The sequence below is a fragment of the Bos indicus x Bos taurus genome, chromosome 25, assembly GCF_003369695.1.
Source record: "Bos indicus x Bos taurus breed Angus x Brahman F1 hybrid chromosome 25, Bos_hybrid_MaternalHap_v2.0, whole genome shotgun sequence".
Classification (NCBI taxonomy): domain Eukaryota; kingdom Metazoa; phylum Chordata; class Mammalia; order Artiodactyla; family Bovidae; genus Bos; species Bos indicus x Bos taurus.
The window spans coordinates 17,270,235-17,289,558 of record NC_040100.1 but is presented as its reverse complement, the minus strand read 5'-3'; the positions used below and the strand labels follow the sequence as shown (position 1 = coordinate 17,289,558).

At 51.8% G+C, this 19,324-nt stretch overlaps 1 protein-coding gene across 3 annotated transcripts in view; it reads left to right on the top strand.

The window, feature by feature from the left end:
* Nucleotides 1-19,324, top strand: part of KIAA0556 (KIAA0556 ortholog) — a 230,123-nt gene that overhangs the window by 154,831 nt on the left and 55,968 nt on the right. For all 3 annotated transcript variants that reach the window (XM_027526515.1, XM_027526514.1, XM_027526513.1), the window contains one exon: nucleotides 4,673-4,810. In XM_027526515.1, the coding sequence (XP_027382316.1) occupies nucleotides 4,673-4,810 (138 nt within the window). The remainder of the gene's footprint in view (nucleotides 1-4,672; nucleotides 4,811-19,324) is intronic.

The window sequence follows — 19,324 nt, the reverse complement described above, 5'->3', positions numbered from 1 at the left end:
GGGCTCTTCCCGGACCAGGGATAGAACCTGTGGTGCCCTGCGTTGGCAGATGAATTCTTTTTTTTCTTCAAATAACCTGTTTATTTTATTTGGAGTCTTCTGGGTAGTATTTTTAAATTTTATTTTTTAATTGAAGGATAATTGCTTTACAGAATTTTGTTGTTTTCTGTCAAACCTCAACCTGAATCAGTCATGCTAAGTCGCTTCAGTTGTGTCCAGCCCTGTGTGACCCCATAGACGGCAGCCCACCAGGCTCCTCTGTCCACAGGATTCTCTAGGCAAGAATACTGGAGTGAGTTGCCATTTCCTTCTCCGAATCAGCCATAGGTATACACATATCCCCTCCCTCTTGAATGTCCCCCGCATCCTCCTTCCCACCCCTCTAGGTTGATACACAGCCCCTGTTTGAGTTTCCTGAGACATACAGCACATTCCCGTTGGCTATCTATTTTACATATGGTAGTGTAAGTTTCCATGTTATTCTTTCCATACATCTCACCCTTGCCTCCCCTCTCGCCGTGTCCATAAGTGTTCTCTGTGTCTGTTTTTCCATTGCTACCCTGCAAATACATTCTTTGGTACCATCTTTTTAGATTCTGTTTATGTGCGTTAGTATACAGTATTTCTCTTTCTCTTTCTGACTTACTTCACTCTGTATAATAGGCTCTAGGCTCCCCACCAGGGAAGTCCAATTTGTTTCCTTTTAAGATGCTAACTTATTAAAGTGAGGCTACTTCTGAGGGCTGTCCAGCATCACTCTGAGGGTGTGCGGATCTGTGTCAGGTTAATGTTGGAGACAGCATCACCTTCCTTAGGAGTCAGAAAGAGACCTCCTGAGAGAGGCCTTCTCTGACCATCGGAATGACCATTGTCATTCCGGTGGCCGTTAATAATTCTCTTATGTTTGCTTCATCAAATGTATCCCCCTGCTTGATTATCTTTTCCCTTGGCAATGTGACTTGTTTGCCTCCTCTGCTCACCCGAGCCGGGACCGTCTGGGCCGGGATCCCCCGCACTCAGGATTTGTTGAGCAAGTGGGTAGCAGATGCTGCTGGTACCTGCCCTGGTCCTTCACCCCCCCCCACTGCGGTCCCTGCTGGCTGCTCTTCCACCTGCCAGCAAACACCTCTCTCCTATGGAAGGTTTGTTTTCTGGCCTCCAGGACCCTCTGCTTCTCCCTGCAGCAGGTCCAAACTGGCGGGGAATGGAGCCCCCGGGAGCAGCTCTGAACCTTCACAGATGGGAACTGGAGTATGGGCACAATGATGGGAACTGGAGTATGGATACACACCGGCTCCTTTGTCCTTCCCTGTCTAAATCAACTCCTTATACTGAAATCCTTGCCTCAGGGACTGCTCCTGGGGGCACCCAAACCAAGACAGAATGATTGAATGAGTGAATGAAAAACCTAAGTTTGAATCCTCACTCCAAGGACTTCCCTGGAGGTCCATTGGGTAAGACTCCACACTCCCAGTGCAGGGGGCCCAGGTTCGATCCCTGGTCAGAGAACTAGGTCCCACATGCCACAACTAAAGATTCTGATTGCCTCAACTAAGACCCGGCACAAACAAACAAATCTATCTTTTAAAAAATTCTCACTCCACCACATGCGCAAACCACATCTTTGATGGACTCTGATCTTCCTTTAGGGACTCACCATCCATCTCCCTGCTCCCAGGGCTTGGAGGGAACCCAGTGGAATAACAGCAGCAGTGCCCAGGTGCCCTGATTCTTGTTCGACACTCTTGATTACCACCTGCGATGGGCAGGAAGCAGCCGACACCCTGCCTGCTGCGCTGGCACTTGGAGGTTTGCCCAGTGAGCCTTGGGTCAGCCTTCGGCAGCTTCCAGCAGCCTTCCTCCCAGGCACTCTGTCAGTGGAAAAGAAGAGTCAGAAGGCCCAGTGGCTAATGAGGTTCAGAGTTACCTGTAGATTAACGTTCTCTGACTCTGAACAGCACGATTCTGGCTTAGCCCTCCTGCTGACAGAAATGTGATGGGAAATTAATACAGTCCCCGCGCTGGCATCTAAGGGTCAGCCTTCAGTCTCTGCCGTTGTCAGGCAGCCTCAGCGACCCACTCTAGGCTCCAGCTCAGAGAAGGGATGAGACATTGCCCCTGGGTTTGGAGATGTGCTGTCCTGACCCCTCACAGCTGCCCAGAGCACTAGAAGTTCCCGCAGAGCCCAAGAAACTTGCCAGGATAAGTCAGAAGCCCTTGAACTCATCTCAGCAGTGTCCCGCCTCCTGAAAGGCACCATTGTCCCTGGGACAAGCCACCTCTGTCCTCCGTGCAGCTGGAGACTGCGCCTCGTGTCTCCTGGGGGCCAGTGGACCCCCCGAGGCAGCCAGCATCCCCCCTTCTCTGCTCTGTCAAGTAGCAGGCACGGTCCTGGGGACAGGAGCCCATGGAGATGTCCTCAGATACAAGGCGATGCTCGTTCTAGATAAAAGGGGCAACTTCAGCCAGTGTCAGAGATGCACGTTGCTTATTGGGATTTGTGGTTGTCAGCCCCTAAGCAGGGACCCTAAACTTGAATGCCTGCATTTAAGGGGCTGGGCAAAAGCATAACCAGGGAGGCGAAATGAGTGTAGAACAATAGTAAGTGCTGGGGACTGGGGGCCTGGCCACCAGGGCAGTGTACTCAGCTCCAGCCGTCAGGGACCCCGTGTTGCCACTAAGTCTATAGACAAGCCAGGCATCTATCTCTGAGGGGCAGGAGATATTTTCCATCTTTAAGTTTTGGCAACAACTTGCCTTTTCCAGAAAGCAACAATAACAGCACTTAGTGAGCTAAACAGAACAGCTCTGCCGGCCAGATCTTTTTAGTCTCTTCTTGAAAGTTTCAGTGAGGGGCTTCCCTGGTCGTCCAGTGGTTAGGACTCTGAGCTTCCAATGCAGGGGGCGTGGGTTCAATCCTTGGTTGGGGAATTAAGATCCCACAGGCCCTGCGGCACAGCCAAAGAAAGAAAAATAAAGTTTCCGTGAGAGGACAGATATTAGCAGGTGAATTTCGTGTATTCAGTCATTTTTTTATTCGACTGTTGTTCCAAAAATTCGATTCAAAGGTTCTTGTTGTCGTCTCCCCAGTGCCAAGGAACTGTGCTGAATGCTAAAGGTTCTGGAACGAATGAGAAGAGCTTTGAAGCTGAGTGTGTGTGTGTGTGTTGTTGTGGGGGGGGGGGCTGACATAGACATGAAGACAGGGAATCGTGGGGCACTGAGTAAATGATACCCACAGGCGTATTGAGGAGCCGTGGGCACCTAGATGGGGGAGTGATTGTGTCAAGGGAAAGGGTGACCGAGAGGGTGACGATACCCTTGAGCTGCATTTCCCAGGGTGAGAAGGACAGAAGAGTGGTGTGTTTTTGGTTTTGTTTTTTGGTTTTTATCTACTTGTTTATTTTTGGCTGCCCTGAGTCTTAGTGTTGCTGTGCACGGGCTTTCTCTAGTTGCAACGAGCAGATGCAACTCTCTAGTTGTGGCACACGAGCTTAGTTGCCCCACAGCACGTGGGATCTTCCCGGACCAGGGACGGAACCCGTGTCCCCTGTACTGGCAGGCGGATTCTCAACCACTGGACCACCAGGGAAGTCCCAGGCCAGGAGGGTATCGCACACGGAAGCCCAGCCTGTGCAAAGGCACAGAGGCCGAGCCAGTGTGGAGATGTTGGGGAGCCGCTGTGAGTTTTGTCCAGACAGAGAGCAGAAGAGCAGGAGAGGTGCCTAAAGAGATGAAGGGAGGCAAATGGAGCTGAGAGAAGTTCCTTTCCCACCCCCGTTTCTCCTTTCCACCTCTGTCCCAAGTGCTCATGATACAAAATCTTGTTGGTGTGAATTAAAATGCCAGCAAGACTGCCCTGCTTCTCTGCCTCTTTGGCCTTGAGAGTGGCCTTGGCAGTTTCTCCGGCAGGCGGAAATTGCACACGGGGGTCCCGAGGCTTGGAAACCCTGAAGGGAACAGAATAAATCCCAAGGCTCAGTGCCATGGCCCCGTCCCAACAGACGCCTGAGCCAGATTCTTTCTTTTTTATTTTTACATTTTTAAAATTCTACAGGGTTTTACAAAAGAAAATCAAAGGCTCTGTTTGCCAGGTTAATCAAACAAGCCCAAGTCATGGCTCTTTTCCCGTCCTTCCCCCTCCGGTCTTTCTCCCCGCAAAGCCGATTAGGTTGATTAAAATAAAGCCCCCTGCAATTTAAATTCAGTCTGGTGGGAAGGGCCGAGGGGCCCCTGTGGCGGCTTTGTGCCGGGGACGGGGTCGAGGGTCAGTAGCCTGCTCCCAAGAGTGATCCAGATGGGGTGAGATCTAAGACCCCACCCGGGATGATGTACAGGAGGCGGCTGGCTTCCCACCTGATCCCTTCCCTGGTTTCCATGGTCACTGCTCATTTACTGGGTGGTGGTGGTGGTTTAGTCACTCAGCGCGTCTGGACTCTTTTGCGACCCCATGGACTATAGCCTGCCAGGCGCCTCTATTCAGGGGATTTCCCAGGCAAGAATACTGGAGTGGGTTGCCATTTCCTTCTCCAGGGGATCTCCCTGATTGAACCCACGTCTCCTGCATTGCAGGCAGATTCTTTACAGACTGAGCCCAAACTGGGAAGATTACTGTGGGGTAAGGCAGAAATGTGCTAACCATAACAACGTCCTTCTCTTGCTGGCATTTCAGGGCAAGAAAGACCCTTCCCTGTGGACGTGCCCCTTCCACCCGCCGCTCCAGCTCTTTTTTGTTATCCGCAACACGGGACAGCTGCGTGACTTTGGTCTAACCAAGATCAAGGTTTGGAATTACTGGACGGCTGATGGTGTAAGTAACAGGCTCCGGTTCCTCACTGAGCATTTGACTGATGGCAGCACGTAGCGTTTTCCGTAACCAGACTCATTCCCCAAGCTGCAACGTGAGGACCAGGTGGCCCCACTGCCCTTCCTCCTGGGTGCAGCAAGCACCTGCTGGGAACTTTGACTTGGCATGTCAGAGCACCCCCCAGGAGCACAGCCTTTGCTGAAGGTTGGGGAAGTGGAACCAGGTCACCCTCTGGGGTACCTGGAGAATCATGAACTGAGGCTCCGTTTTAACAGATAAGGAAACAGACATATAGAGAGATTGTCACGTGACCCAAGTCACACAGCCAGTGAGTGTCACAGTGAGAATTTGAACCCCCGCAATTGGACTCCAGGCCCATTTGCTTTGCCAGCGCTTCTCAAACCATAATCCGCAATGACTCCCTTGGGATCTTGATTAAATACAGGTTCTAATGAGATGGTTGGATGGCATCACTGATTCAATGGACATGAACTTGTGTGAAGTCCGAGAGACAGTGAGGGAAAGGGAGGCCTGGCGTGCTACAGTCCATGGGGTCACAAAGAGTCGGATATGACTTGGTGACTGAAAAACAACAATCCAGCAAGTCTAAGGCGGGCCCAAGATTCTGTGTGTGCGGCCGGTTCCGAGGTGCGCCAGTGCTCCTGCTGTGTGCTCCCCACTCCAAACAGCCATTCTTCAGGTCTGTGCTCTTGGGCCTCTCTGATTTCAGAGCCCCTCCCCTTCTTCCTACCCTCACAACACTACCCCCACCCAGGTCCTCATTCTTGCTTTCTCTAAGCTATTTCCCATGTATTCATTTGCATTTATTCCTTCACTGAATACTGGTTCTTGAGCACATCCTAGGTACCATCAGGTTTCATGATCGATTCTGAAGACACTGATATAAAGACACGGTCTATGCCTTAGACAAGGGGTATCCCCTGTCTAAGAGCCGGCAGACAAGTGATGTAGATGAATGAGACAGTGTGATGAAGACCTTGATCAAGCTGAACCCAGAGTGCCATGGGTTTCAAATAGAAACCTCAGGGACTCTGCAGGGAACTCAGTTGGTGAGGAGGGACAGGACATGGTTTCCCTTCTTTTGATAGAAAAGGGGGCATGAACTATTCTACCTTCCTTTATAAGTGGCTATAAGGGAATCAATAGTATAAGTGAGATGATAAATGGAGACCAATTCTCAGCCTCAGTATTGTTAGGGAGACACTGGGGCCTGGTGGGGAGTGCAGCAGACTGGCCAACACGTGGCCCAGTTAAACGGCAGGCCATTTTTCAGTTTTAACTAATGTTTGCTATGGAGCAATGCCAGCCAGTGCTGCTAGATCTTCCGAACATTCCCAGGGAGCTGGAAATCTGAGTTGAGCTATTTTGTTTGCAAATGTCAGTAGCTAACTTAAATTCTGCTGAAACTACCCTATCGGTGCGTGCTCAGTCATGTCCCACTCTTTGCGACCACCAGACTCCTCTGTCCATTTTCCAGGCAAGAATACTGGAGCGGATTGCATTTCCTTCTCCGAGGGATCTTCCCAGCCCAGGGATCAAATCTGAGTCTCCTGCATTGGCAGGCAGATTCTTTACCACCGTGCTACCTGGGAAGATGAAACCACCATATAGTGCAAACCAAATTCATCTTTGAGCCAGAGCTGGCTGTTCCCAGCTTGCACCCTCGAGGAGGAGGGTGTCCACCTCGAGCTGGAAGAGGTCAGGGAAGGTATGAAGGGAGAGCACACCTGAGCTCTAGTGGGAAGAGAAGCCCTGAGCTAGGCAGACAAGGGAAAGCATCTCCAGGTGGAGGCAGATGCTTGGCGAAAAGAGGTGTGGAAAAGTATAGCCTCCTAACCGCTCTCGCTGATCCCAGGCCCAGGCCTCTGGTTTGTCTCCAGTAGCCCCTGGGAGGTCTGATCATGACTGTGGTTTCAAGCCCTCAACTTCAGTCAGTTCAGTCGCTCAGTAGTGTCTGACTCTTTGCGACCCCATGGACTGCGGCACACCAGCCTTCCCTGTCCATCACCAATTCCTGGAGCTTCCTCAAACTCACGTCCATCGAGTCAGTGATGACATCCAGCCATCTCATCCTCTGTCGTCCCCTTCTCCTCCTCCCTTCAATCTTTCCCAGCATCAGGGTCTTTTCAAATGAGTCAGCTCTTCGCATCAGGTGGCCAAAGTATTGGAGCTTCAGCTTCAGCATCAGTCCTTCCAATGCTCAAACTTCAAAGGCTTCCCTTGATCCAGAGAATCCAGGTCAGACCTCTGAGTGTGACATCAGGGCCCCCTAATCCCCGTGTGTCAGGCCTGCCTCTCTCTCAGCACCTGCCCCTTGTTCACGCCCCGCTCCAGAGTGCCAGCTGCTCTTGGGGCTCTCCACCAGCCTTCCTTGTAGGCACAACTTTAGTCCCCGGCCCCTCCCGTCTCACTCAACTCCAGGTGCTTGTCTATGCCTCATATTCCTGGAAGACCCAGGCCTCACTTTCTCCAAGGCGCTCACCTGACCCAACCCTTGTGCACTTCTGTACCACGTGAACTAGTTCCATCACCCTAGACCAGGATGCGCACCGGCCTCCCCATCACCCGGGGCATCTTCCGAGCAGGGCCTGAGACTTCACCTCTGTTCTACTCCAAGTAGAAGAACATGGCTAGCTAATGAATGAATGAGTTCATTCCCCTAAGAGCCTGTAAGCAGTTGTCTCATCCTCCTTGAGATCCAGACGAGTGACGTAGAGCAGAAGAGGTTAGGATGCCTTCCCCAGGTCACACTGCAGGTTAGAGGCCAAGCAGGAGACCCCGAGCCTCGTGCCTCCTTCCCGCCCTCCCCTCCCCTCCTGCACCTCTTCCTGCTGGTTCTCTACCCACCCACTCACCCAGCCGCCCTCCACATGTGTTCAGTTGCTTCAGTTGTGCCTGACTCTTTGTGACCCCGGGGACTAGCCCCTCCAGGCTCCTCTGTCTACGGGATTTTCCAGGCAAGAATACTGGAGTGGGTTGCCATCTCATCCTACAGGGGATCTTCTCCCTCCAGGGATGGAATCCACATCTCCAGGTGGATTCTTTACCACTGAGCCATCCCTCCAGCTCCCAGATAAACATCTGCTAGGCTCTGGGGATCTAGGTGCTAATGTGGCAGACACAGTCCCAGCCAGCTCTTGTTGACACACGACACTCCTCAGTGAAGTAACAAAAAGCTTTCTCTGATTTATGGTTTTTTAAAAAAACAAATGCCTTAAGTTTAAATTTGAGAAACAGTCCAAACCACTGGATAAGTGAGGAGGTTGCTGTGGGCCTACCAGGCTCCTCTCCCCACCCCCATGGCCAGCTTTGACCCAGGGTGTGTAGGGGGCTGTCCTCCAGGCTGGGAAGGGAGCCCCAGCCCCGAGTAGTGGGCTCCCAGCATCTCAGGCCGGGTCCTCCCGGCCACCCAACACTTCCTGGCAGGCGGTCATCAGCATCTTCTGGAATGAGTAATGAAACAGCACTGACTGCTCAAGCCTGTGCCCTGTAGCCCGGCCCTGTCATTGACTATACAGCTCAGGCCAAGAAAAGCGGATTTTGATGTGCTGGATTACAAAGGAGATAAGCTTCATCTCTTTTGGCCGCAGCCTGCCTTTCTTCCTTAACCTGCACTCGGCCTTCCCTGTGTGCCAAGAATAGAAAAGAGGGCCAGGACGTCCGGGCGTTGTGGCGGGCGCTCTCGGGGGCGGCGGCTGGGGGGATCAGAGACTCCAGGTGTTCCGACACAGAGCAGCGCGTGCGGGACCACAGGCGCCGGCAGGGCCACCACTTACGTAACGCACACCCATCTGTTGCCAGCATTTTCCGGGGGCAGAAAGCACAAACAAATGCAGCTGCAGGTTGGTTTGATTTAATATTCTCCAGAGAATGCTATTACTGTGTGTTTTAGAGGAGATAAAATGAGAGTTTATAGGAAATATAGCTCAGCCCGGTAGACACGGCTTGTTAAGACGGGTGTTTTGTGTCTGGGAATCTGAGGAAGCAAAGTTCAACGCGAGGCACTAATCCAACCAAGGCTTATTTAGAGCATAAGAAAAGAAGGTGCTGGAAGAATAGGAGTCTCTTATTGGAAGATCTGCTGCCTGTTTAAATCCTTGGGCCAACTTGGATGGGCTCCTTCACCCTCGTTAGGTAATGCGGGGATTCGGAGCCGGCCGGGAGTAGAGGTCTTCCGGGCAGGGTAAGGACTCGGAAGCCAGCATCGGTTCACGCAGCCGCACAGGGCAGCCCGCAGATGTGGGTACTCATCATGGCTGCTGTTTTACCCAGCACAGCGCACATCGGGCAGGCGTGAGGCCCCGAGTAGGGGCTCCATAAACATTTTTTTCTTAAATAATTTTATTTACTTATTTATTTATTTTTGACTCTGCTGGGTCCTCGTTGCTGCACAGGTTTTCCCTAGTTGCCGCGAGTGGGGTCTACTCTCTAGCTGGGGTCACTGGCTTCTCATCACAGTGGCTTCTCTTGATGCAGAGCACGGGCTTTGGGGCTCATGGGTTTCCGTCGTTGCGGCTCCCGGGCTCCTAGAGCACAGGCTCAGTAGTTGTGGTGCTCGGGATTTAGTTGCTCCACAGCATGTGGGATCTTCCTGGATCAGGGATCAAACCCGTGCCTCCTGTATTGACACGCGGATTCTTTACAACTGAGCCACCAGGGAAGCCTACTCGGTAAACATTTGATGCCTGATGATGAAATGCATCATCTCAATTAACCTCCTACCCATCCTACACGTGGACGTTGTCAGGCCCCACCTTGTAGATGAAGCTGGGACTTAGAATAAAGAGATCCCAGGGAGCAAATAGACTGGCGTTTCTTTTGTTGGCTCTGCTTGGGAATGCCTGCCTGGAGTGCTGTTGAGAAGGATCTGGAACTTTCCTCCTGGTGCATCCAGGATTGATTAGTGCATGTGATTGATCACCGAGGTTTGTCTTGGGCTCAGGAAGAGGACGTGATAATAGGTTTTCACATTTTGTGATGCTTCCCCAGATTAAATGACTGGCCCCGCTAGTGAGGAGTAAGGGGCCGAGGTGGGATGGGAAGATGGGGTCTGTGGGTTTCCCTGCGGTTTTTCTCTGCACGGCTTCCCCTGCAGAGCAGCATCTGCTAGGAGAAAAGAATCAATAGTCTCCCCTAGGATGTTATAACTCATCCAAAAAGTGGACTTTCAGCCGTTCCCCACAGTCCATCTGTTTTCCTATATATTAATAACAAGCATATTAATCTGCTACGTGGTACCACCCTTGAGTGAAAACAGGCAGGTCGTCACCATTTTTGCCAACAGCATCACCACACAGGTTCTGCCTCCAGCCTGGTCACACCAGCAAGAGAAGCAGGACCCAGTGGTATATGTTACACATGGAAATGGTGCTAATTAAATAGCTTTTGAATGAATGAATGAGTGAGTGACAGTGGTATGTTTCTGTGACTTGTCGTGGTCAACCAGGCCAGTACTGCCCAATAGAACTTTCTGCAGTGATCTTAACATGTTCTCTCTGCCCTGTCCAGTGAGAACAATTCAAGTTCTCAGCCCCAGGTGGCCACTGAGACCTTGAATTGTGGCTCCTGTAACTTACAGACCACCATTTTACAATATATTTCATTTTAATACTACTGTAAGTGCCACATGTGGCTGGTGACCATGTATTGGACCACACAAGTCTTGGTGCTCAGGGAGCCGTGTTGAACAAACAGACAAGACCCTGTTCATACAGTCCTCTCCCTTCTCATGAGGAAGGGAACAAGAAACGAGGGCACAAATGACTAGTGTCATCTCCAGTAATGCTAAGTGTTCTGAAGATGATGACATCTGGCAACCAGAGAGGGACAAGGGGAGAATGAAGCAGAGCCGCGCTGGACAGGTGATCAAAGGCATCCCTGACCTGAATGTTGAGAAGGAGTAGCCGTGGGGACGTAAGTGGGAAGGGAATTCTTGGCAGGGGGCATAGCAAGAATAAAGGCTCTGAGGCAGGAACAGCCAGTTTAGGCAGAGGCTGAGCTGGTGAACAAAGGAGAGTGTAAGGGGAGGCCCCAGAGGTGGGTGGGAACCAGGTCATGTAGACCTCACTGGTCTGAAGGCAGAATAGGGAGAGGGTCAGAGTCAGCTTGGCTGGGGCAAACCCTGGCTCAGGGGTGGGTGGGAACCAGGTCATGTAGACCTCACTGGTCTGAAGGCAGAATAGGGAGAGGGTCAGAGCCAGCTTGGCTGGGGCAAACCCTGGCTCAGGGGTGGGTGGGAACCAGGTCATGTAGACCTCACTGGTCTGAAGGCAGAATAGGGAGAGGGTCAGAGCCAGCTTGGCTGGGGCAAACCCTGGCTCAGGGGTGGGTGGGAACCAGGTCATGTAGACCTCACTGGTCTGAAGGCAGAATAGGGAGAGGGTCAGAGCCAGCTTGGCTGGGGCAAACCCTGGCTCAGGGGTGGGTGGGAACCAGGTCATGTAGACCTCACTGGTCTGAAGGCAGAATAGGGAGAGGGTCAGAGCCAGCTTGGCTGGGGCAAACCCTGGCTCAGGGGTGGGTGGGAACCAGGTCATGTAGACCTCACTGGTCTGAAGGCAGAATAGGGAGAGGGTCAGAGCCAGCTTGGCTGGGGCAAACCCTGGCTCCTCCTCGTCCTAGCTCTGTGACCTTGGGGCTGTTGTTCTGCACCTCTCTGACTCAGTTTCCTCATCTGTAAAATGGGGGGTGATTATTGTTCAGTTAAGACATATGAAGTGCTCATGATTCCTGGCCTTCATGAACTCTATACAAAGATCAGCTCTTGGTATCATTATGGGAGGGTTTGGGGCAAAGGGTGACACAATCTGATTGAGGAATTTAAAAGATCATTCTGGATGCTTTTTGGAGAAGGGGTCAGAGAGAAGGGGGAGCCCCAAGAAGAGGCGTTTTGGGGCCTCCACAGTCTAGCTTGGTGGCTTGGATGAGGGTCTCAGTGCTTCTGGAATGCACCATACTGCTGCTGCTGCTAAGTTGCTTCAGTCGTGTCCGACTCTGTGCGACCCCATAGACGGCAGCCCACCAGGCTCCCCCATCCCTGGGATTCTCCAGGCAAGAACACCGGAGTGGGTTGCCATTTCCATCTCCAATGCATGAAAGCGAAAACTGAAAGAGAAGTCGCTCAGTCGTGTCCGACTCTTAACGACCCCATGGACTGCAGCCTACCAGGCTCCTCCGTCCATGGGATTTTCCAGGCAAGATTACTGGAGTGGGGTGCCATTGCCTTCTCCGGGAATGCACCATGGATAGATTCAATTCATCCCAGGGCAATATTTGTATTTTCAGAAAGGCCTTTCATGGTGGGGTAGGGATGGACTTTCAAATGAACGCAAGTGAAGAGATTAGTTCATTAACAACCTATGTACCCTTCTCCAGCTTCAATAGTTATCTACATTCTGCCATTTTTGTTTCCTCTCTTCCCCTAACATTTAAAAAGAAATTGTAGGTATCATATCATTTCACTCATAATTTTTTGCGTGCATCTCTAACAGATAAGAAGTTTGTTTTTATATCATCCCGATGCTGCTATCATATCTGACAATCATTCATTATTATGCTTCAGTACCCAGTCCACATTCAAATATCCCTAACTGCCTAATTTTTAATAGTTAATTTGGCCACACCATGTGGCATGCAGGATCTTAGTTCCCTGACCAGGGATTGAACCCTCAGCCCCTGCAGTGGAAGAGTCTTAGTCGCTCAGGCATGTCTGACTCTTTGCAGCCCCAAGGACTATAGCCTGTCAGGTTCCTCTGTCCGTGGAATTCTCCAGGCAAGAATACTGGAGTTGGTATAGCCGTTCTCTTCTCTAGGGCATTCTTCCTGATGCAGGTATCAAACCCAGGTGTCCTGCATTGCAGGCGGATTCTTTACCACCTGAGCCACCAGGGCAGTAGAACGGTGGAGTCTTAACCACTGGACACCAAGGAAGTCCCAACAGTTGATTCGTTTGGATCAGGATACAAACCAAGGCCAAACATGGCAATGGCTTTGAAGTCAAAGATGTGACCTTCGTTTGGGCAACTGAGTCAGTGTAGCCTGATGGCTCCACCACATGGTAGGGTCTGGGCACCTCTGGCCTGGGGAGCACCCTCAGGCCTGGCGAGCATTCGTGTGTGTGCACACTAAGTCACTTCATCATGTCTGACTTCTTGCAACCCCATGGACTGTAGCCCACCAGACTCCTCTGCCCATGAGATTCTTCAGGCAAAATACAGGAGTGGGTTGCCATGCCCTTCTCCAGGGAATCTTCCCGACCCAGGGATTGAACCTGCATCTCTTAAGTCTCCTGCATTGGCGGGCGGGTTCTTTACCACTAGTGCCATCTGGGAAGCCCTTGGGGACCATGATGGCATCTTAATAGGGTGGCTGGGAGGAAGGGCACTGACCCAGATGCGAAAGAGCCTTCCTTAGGTGTTGACCTTGGGCTTGGTCTGGGCCACTGTCAACTGCTAGAGGGTGCTGTCTGGTGGGTGAGCTGCAGCCTCTAAAGCCTGTGTGCAGAGTCCATGCTCGGGAAGGTAAGGCATGGTCACCTTGAGAGGTCCAGGAGGCTCAGGTTTGAAGCAGGCCCCCAGCCAGCAGAGGACAGAGAGGTGAGCAGAGAATTCCACCTTGAGAGAGGGGGCCCCACAAGGTGTTCAGGCTCCAACCAGAAGGTTGGAATTCAGATGCAGAACAGGGGTAGAAGCTGAGGCCTGTATCTCTGTACTGCACAGACCAGGGGACGAGCTGCTTCTGGGACCAGACAGATGTCTAAGCAGAGAGGGCTGTTCACCCATGTGCAGGGGCCAGCCTAGGGCAGCAAGACAAATCCCAGACCCCCTAGAGGGTAGAGCTCTCCTTTCCCACTTCCTGCCTGCCTTGGCCAGGACTGACTTAGTAGCTGAATCTGTTGATTAAAATTCTCAGTCCCAACACTAGTGTTATCAGCCAGGATTCTTTTGGTAACAAAAGACAAGAAAACCCAATTAAATCCAGCTTAAGGACAAAAAGGCGTTCTTTGGCCCATGTTATAGGACAGTATGAGTTGGCCGCCTTCAGGCATGGCAGGATCCAGGAGTTCACATGATGCCATCAGGAATCTCCTCCCTCTGTGTTGGCATCATTCTCCGGTTCCAAGTGGTAGCCCCGTTGACATTGCTCTTGATTTCAGGAGTGCTTGCAGAAAGCCCCAGGTCTATGGCCCCCTGGCCAGGCCTGGGTTGCGAGTTGGAGCGAGGCCTACATTATCCACATGAAGTAAGGTCAAGGGAAGGGTGGATTCCCAATGAAAAATTGAGGTGCTGGCTAAGGAGGGAAAATCACCAGGGAAAGTACAAAATGAGACCCAGACTAGGTCCTTTTCTTTCCCTCTAAGATCGTGGAAGTCACCTGCCAGTGAACATACTCATCAGCTCCCAGATCTAAACCTACCCCAAGGCTTAATTTCTGAACCAAGCTTCTCTCCTGGCCACGAGATGCTTTTCTTCAGCATTTCTGCCCGGCCGTGTACTGAAGCCCTTGCTTTGGTACCCCAACCCCAGACCCCTCAGCCCCACTCCAGGCTCTGCTTCCTTTTGCTGTCTGCAGCAGCACTTGACTCCCACCTTTGAATCCTCCGCTCCCCCTGTGCCCCTCCCTGCCAGTCATCTTTAGGTCCTACCGTTTCCACTGCCCTAATCTGCCTCCTTCCAAGTCCAACTCCTCCTTCCCCTGCTGCCTGCTGTCTCCTCCATCTCTCGCTCGGCTCACTCATCTGCTCGGTCCCTCTGTCTCATCGGCAGAGCCATATCGATTGCCCCAGACGTTGTGCTGGGGCCAGGAATCAGACATGCTGTCTGCCCCTGTGAGCTCTTGCCCAGGCAGGTGGGCCAGGGGGACCCCTGTAAACCACAGTTCGGTGGGGCCAGGACAGTGGCGAGGGATGAGCTGAGGGCCTAGCTGCTACAGAATGCTTCAGGGGAGTGACCACAGTCCCCGGCCAGCATGTGCTGCCCCAGACATCCTGGGAAGAGGCTGTGCCCCGGTGGACCGAAGGCAGCTCACAGATTGCAGCTGGCTTACACTGTGTTTTCAAAATTCTTTGGGTTTTATGTGTGTGTGTGTGTGTGTGTTTTAAATTATTTATTTATTTGGATGCATTGAGTCTGAGTTGAGGCGCTTGGGCTTCTCTCCAGCTGTAGTATGCAGGCTTAGTTGCCCTGCAGCATGTGGGATCGACCAGGGATTAAACCCACATCCCCTGCGTTGGAATGCAGACTCTCAACCACAGGACCACCAGTGAAAGTGAAAGTCCCTCAGTCATATCCGATTCTTTGTGACCCGTGGACTATACAGTCCACGGAATTCTCCAGGCCACAATACTGGAGTGGGTAGCCTTTCCCTTCTCCAGGGGATCTTCCAAACTCAGGGATCAAACCCAGGTCTCCCACATTGCAGGCAGATTCTTTACCAGCTGAGCCACAAGGGAAGCCCAAGAATACTGGAGGGGGTAGCCTATCCCTTCTCCAGGGGATCCTCCTGACCCAGGAATCAAACTGGGGTCTCTTGCATTGCAGGCTAATTCTTTACCAACTGAGCTATCAGGGAAGCCCACAGGACCACCAGGGAAGTCCCCAAAGTTCTTTGAATCAATTCAGTTCAGTTCAGTTCACTCAGTCATCTCTGACTCTTTGCAACCCCATGGACTGCAGCATGTTAGGCTTCCCTGTCCATCACCAACTCCCAGCGCTTTCTTCAAACTCATGTCCATCAAGTTGGTGATGCCATCCAACCATCTCATCCTCTGTCATCACCTTCTCTTCCTGTTTTCAATCTTTCCCAGCATTAGGGTCTTTTCCAATGAGTCAGTTCTTTGCATCAGGTGGTCAAAGGATTGGAGCTTCAGCTTCAGCATCAGTCCTTTCAATGGATCTTCAGGATTGATTTCCTTTAAGATTGACTGGTTTGATCTCCTTGCTGTCCAGGGGACTGTCAAGAGTCTTCCCCAACACCACAGTTGAAAAGCATCAATTCTTTGGTGCTCAGCCTTCTTTATGGTCCAACTTTCACATCCCTAGGTGACTACTGGAAAAACCATAGCTTTGACTGGACGGACCTTTGTTGGTAAAGTAATGTCTCTGCTTTTTTTTTTTTTAATTACTAACATTTAAAAATTGGTGAGTTTCCATGAAAAATAGGGACCTTTAACTAGAAGATCTGGTGACATCAGGTCACATCCACTCCTGGGAGCTTTGGTGGAGCTGAGTTGGGGCGCGGCAGTTGCCATCACTCTCATGCGTGTCCCCGACACAGTGGCACCGTGGTCCTGACACCACACCACCCCTCCCACTTGACATGTTTCCGTGGGCCCTGCGCAAATGTGCCTCCTCCACTCTCAGAAAACCGGCTCTCTGGTGCGTCCATCCTTACGGAAACTCCATCCCCTCTGGTCCCCGGGGAACTCTTCTCTCCTCTGTGACTTTGCTCCTGCCCTGCCCAGCACGTGGAATGCATAGCCACTCTTATTACAAACCTTGTCTTTGGAAACTTCAAAGTTCTACTTAAGTCCCTCTTCACCCACCAGCCTCCCGCACACCCCCAGCCTGCCCCAGGCCCCTGCTGATGGTCTCAGCCACCCCTTCTGGGCACCAGATTTCGTGCTTCCCTAGGGTATCCGTCAGTTTCCTGAGCCTCCCATGTCGCGGACAAACAGGTGCCCCTGGCCAAATGTATCCTGCAGGCGTGTTCCATTTGGCGCTCACAACGTTGCACAGCTTGTGAAACATTTGACAACGTGGAAAGCTGGCTTCTGATGAGTGGTGGTATTCCCTCTGTAGTGTCCGCTGGAGCCCAGTGACTCCTGCAGCCTCTAGACTTGTAGGCAGGTGCTCCCCGGTTCCCATCCCCCCACGTTGGCGGTACTGTAAGCATTTGAGTCTGTGACCCCTAATTATTCAGGCTTTTGTGAACTCCTCAAGGAGAGGAGCCCCGCTTTCCTCTTTTGTGTGTCACACAGGCCAGGATCCTGAGAGGCCCCCATGTGGTCCATGCTGGGTTGGATAAAACTGTAAGAATTGCCAGCTAGGGCCCGAGCCCAGATCAAGGGGAGTCTTTTTTTTTTTTAATTAAAATATAGTTGATTTACAATATTGTGTTCATTTCAGGTGTACAACAAAGTGATTCAGTTATGTATTAATATATATGTGTGTGTGTGTATGTATTATGTATGAGTATATATAGATGGGCTTCCCAAGTGGTACTAGTGGTAAAGAATCTGCCAATTCAGGAGACACAGAGACTTGGGTCTGATTGCTGGCTCCGGAAGATCCCCTGGAGTAGGAAATGGCAACCCGCTCCAAGATTCTTGCCTGGAAATTTTCATGGACAGAGGAGCCTGGTGGGCTGGAGTCCTTGGGTTTGCAAAGAGTCGGACACGACTGAGTGACTGAATACACACACATGTATATGGATACATACATATATCCATACATATATGCACACACACACATATAGATAGATAAATAGATAGATTCCTTTTCACATTCTTTCCCCTTAAAGGTTATTGCAAAATATCGAGTATCATTACCCATAACCAACAGAAGGTCATTGTTGGTTATCTATTTTATGTGAAACTGAAAGATGTGTCTTGACTCTTTGGGACCCCCTGGGCTATACAGTCCATGGAATTCTCCAGGCCAGAATACTGGAGTGGGTAGCCTCTCCTTTCTCCAGGGGATCTTCCCAACCAAAGGATTGAACCCAAGTCTCCCACCTTACAGGCCTATTCTTTACCAGCTGAGCCACAAGGGCAGCCCAAGAATACTGGAGTGGGTAGCCTATCCCTTCTCCATCAGATTCTTCCCAACCCAGGAATCGAATCAGGGTCTCCTGCATTGCAGGAAGATTCTTTACCAACTGAGCTATCAGAGAAGCCCTTATATAGTAGTATGTATCTATTAATCCCAACTCAAGGAGTATTGACCTAAGTTAGCGAGAGTAATTCTAGGCCCCATCCTAGAACGAATGGGGTTCTCCTGAACCTGCTGCCAACCTGCGGCAGGAACAGGGGTCACTGCACCCAGCCTTAGGGAAGCAGGGGGTCTCTGGCCACCCTACCCCTGAGCAGCCAGTGTCAGCGGGTATAGCCGTCCAGGCAGTAGGTTGGGTACAAGACAAAGATGGCAGCTTCTTGAGCATGTATAATGTGCCAGGCGGCATTCAAAGGACTTTACATACATCAGCTCATTTATTCCAAACTGCAGTGAGATGAGTACTATGGTGGTCAGCTCTATCCTACAGATGGGGAAACTGAGGCGCAGAACAGCTTGCTGGTGGTCACATGACTCCCAGGCAGTCTGGTGCCCATCACCTGGCCCTGCCTTTTAATAGAGGGGCACTGTGGTCCCCGGTGAGCCAGGACCTGCCTAGGGCAGCTATCCCTGCCCTGGCTCCATCCTGCCAGATGGCCTAAATTTTTAAGAGAAGCCAAAAATGCACATTGTTATGTGAACGCTCTCAGTTTTTGGACAGCATCAGCTGGTTCTGAACATTTAACTCCTCTGTGGGCCGAACCAGCCCAGGGTCAGCCACAGGGCCTCCAGTTAGTGACCCCGTCTGTCACATCCCATCCCCGTCCTTCCTCCTCTGTGACTTTGGGCGGGGGCGGGGGAAGGGGTCAGTCATTGGCTCCCAGCCTGGCTTGTAGTAGGTTATCTGCAGCTTGTAATGTGTCACATGCCCCACCATCTTCATCAAGTTACTGTGTCACAAAGAAGGGTTTTCATTGGTCTTCCTCCCAAGGGACAGACGAAGGGTCATTGAGATCTCATCCCCAATAAAGCATTCTAGTTCAGGTGCTCCAGGAGGGAGCAGCTTTAGTTCTCAGAGCCCGGTCTTAAGATAGATAGTAATAGGCCCGTTTCCCCGTCCTCGAAGGCCTCCATCCAGGCGAGGACAGGTTGGCACGTGGGCCCACAAGGTCGTTGGCGCGGGGGTCCCAGTGCACACTCAGCTCTGAGAGCCCAGAGGAGGACCCTCGACCCAACCTAAGGAGGCAGGCGGGGCAGGTGGGGAAGGCCGGGGGCTTCCCAGAGGAGTCAGCTCCCGAGCTGGGTCCTGAAGCCTGCATGATGGCTGTCTAGGGGGCAGCGGCTCACCCCCCAAAGGCCCCCATCCCCAGAAAGCCTCGCAATCATCCCTCAGCCCCTTGGCCCCTTCTGTTCGGGACCCAGCACTCCTGGGCAAAGAGAGCAGTGAAGGATGGAAGCTCGTCTTCTCCCTGTGCATCGGGGCCAGCCCGAGCGCCCAGCAGGAGACAGAACAGCTGGGCTGGGGGGCTGCCTGGGCTGTGCACGAGTGAGGTCCAACGGCACACAGCTGGCTTGGCTCCACTCGTGTCCCCATACCAGTGAAGGCTTTGCCTTAAAGCTGCAGTCTCCAACCTTTTTGGCACCAGGGACCAGTTTCCTGGAAAACAGTTTTTCCACAGACTGGGGGTCGGGGGGTGGGGCTAGGTTTCAGGATGATTCAAACACA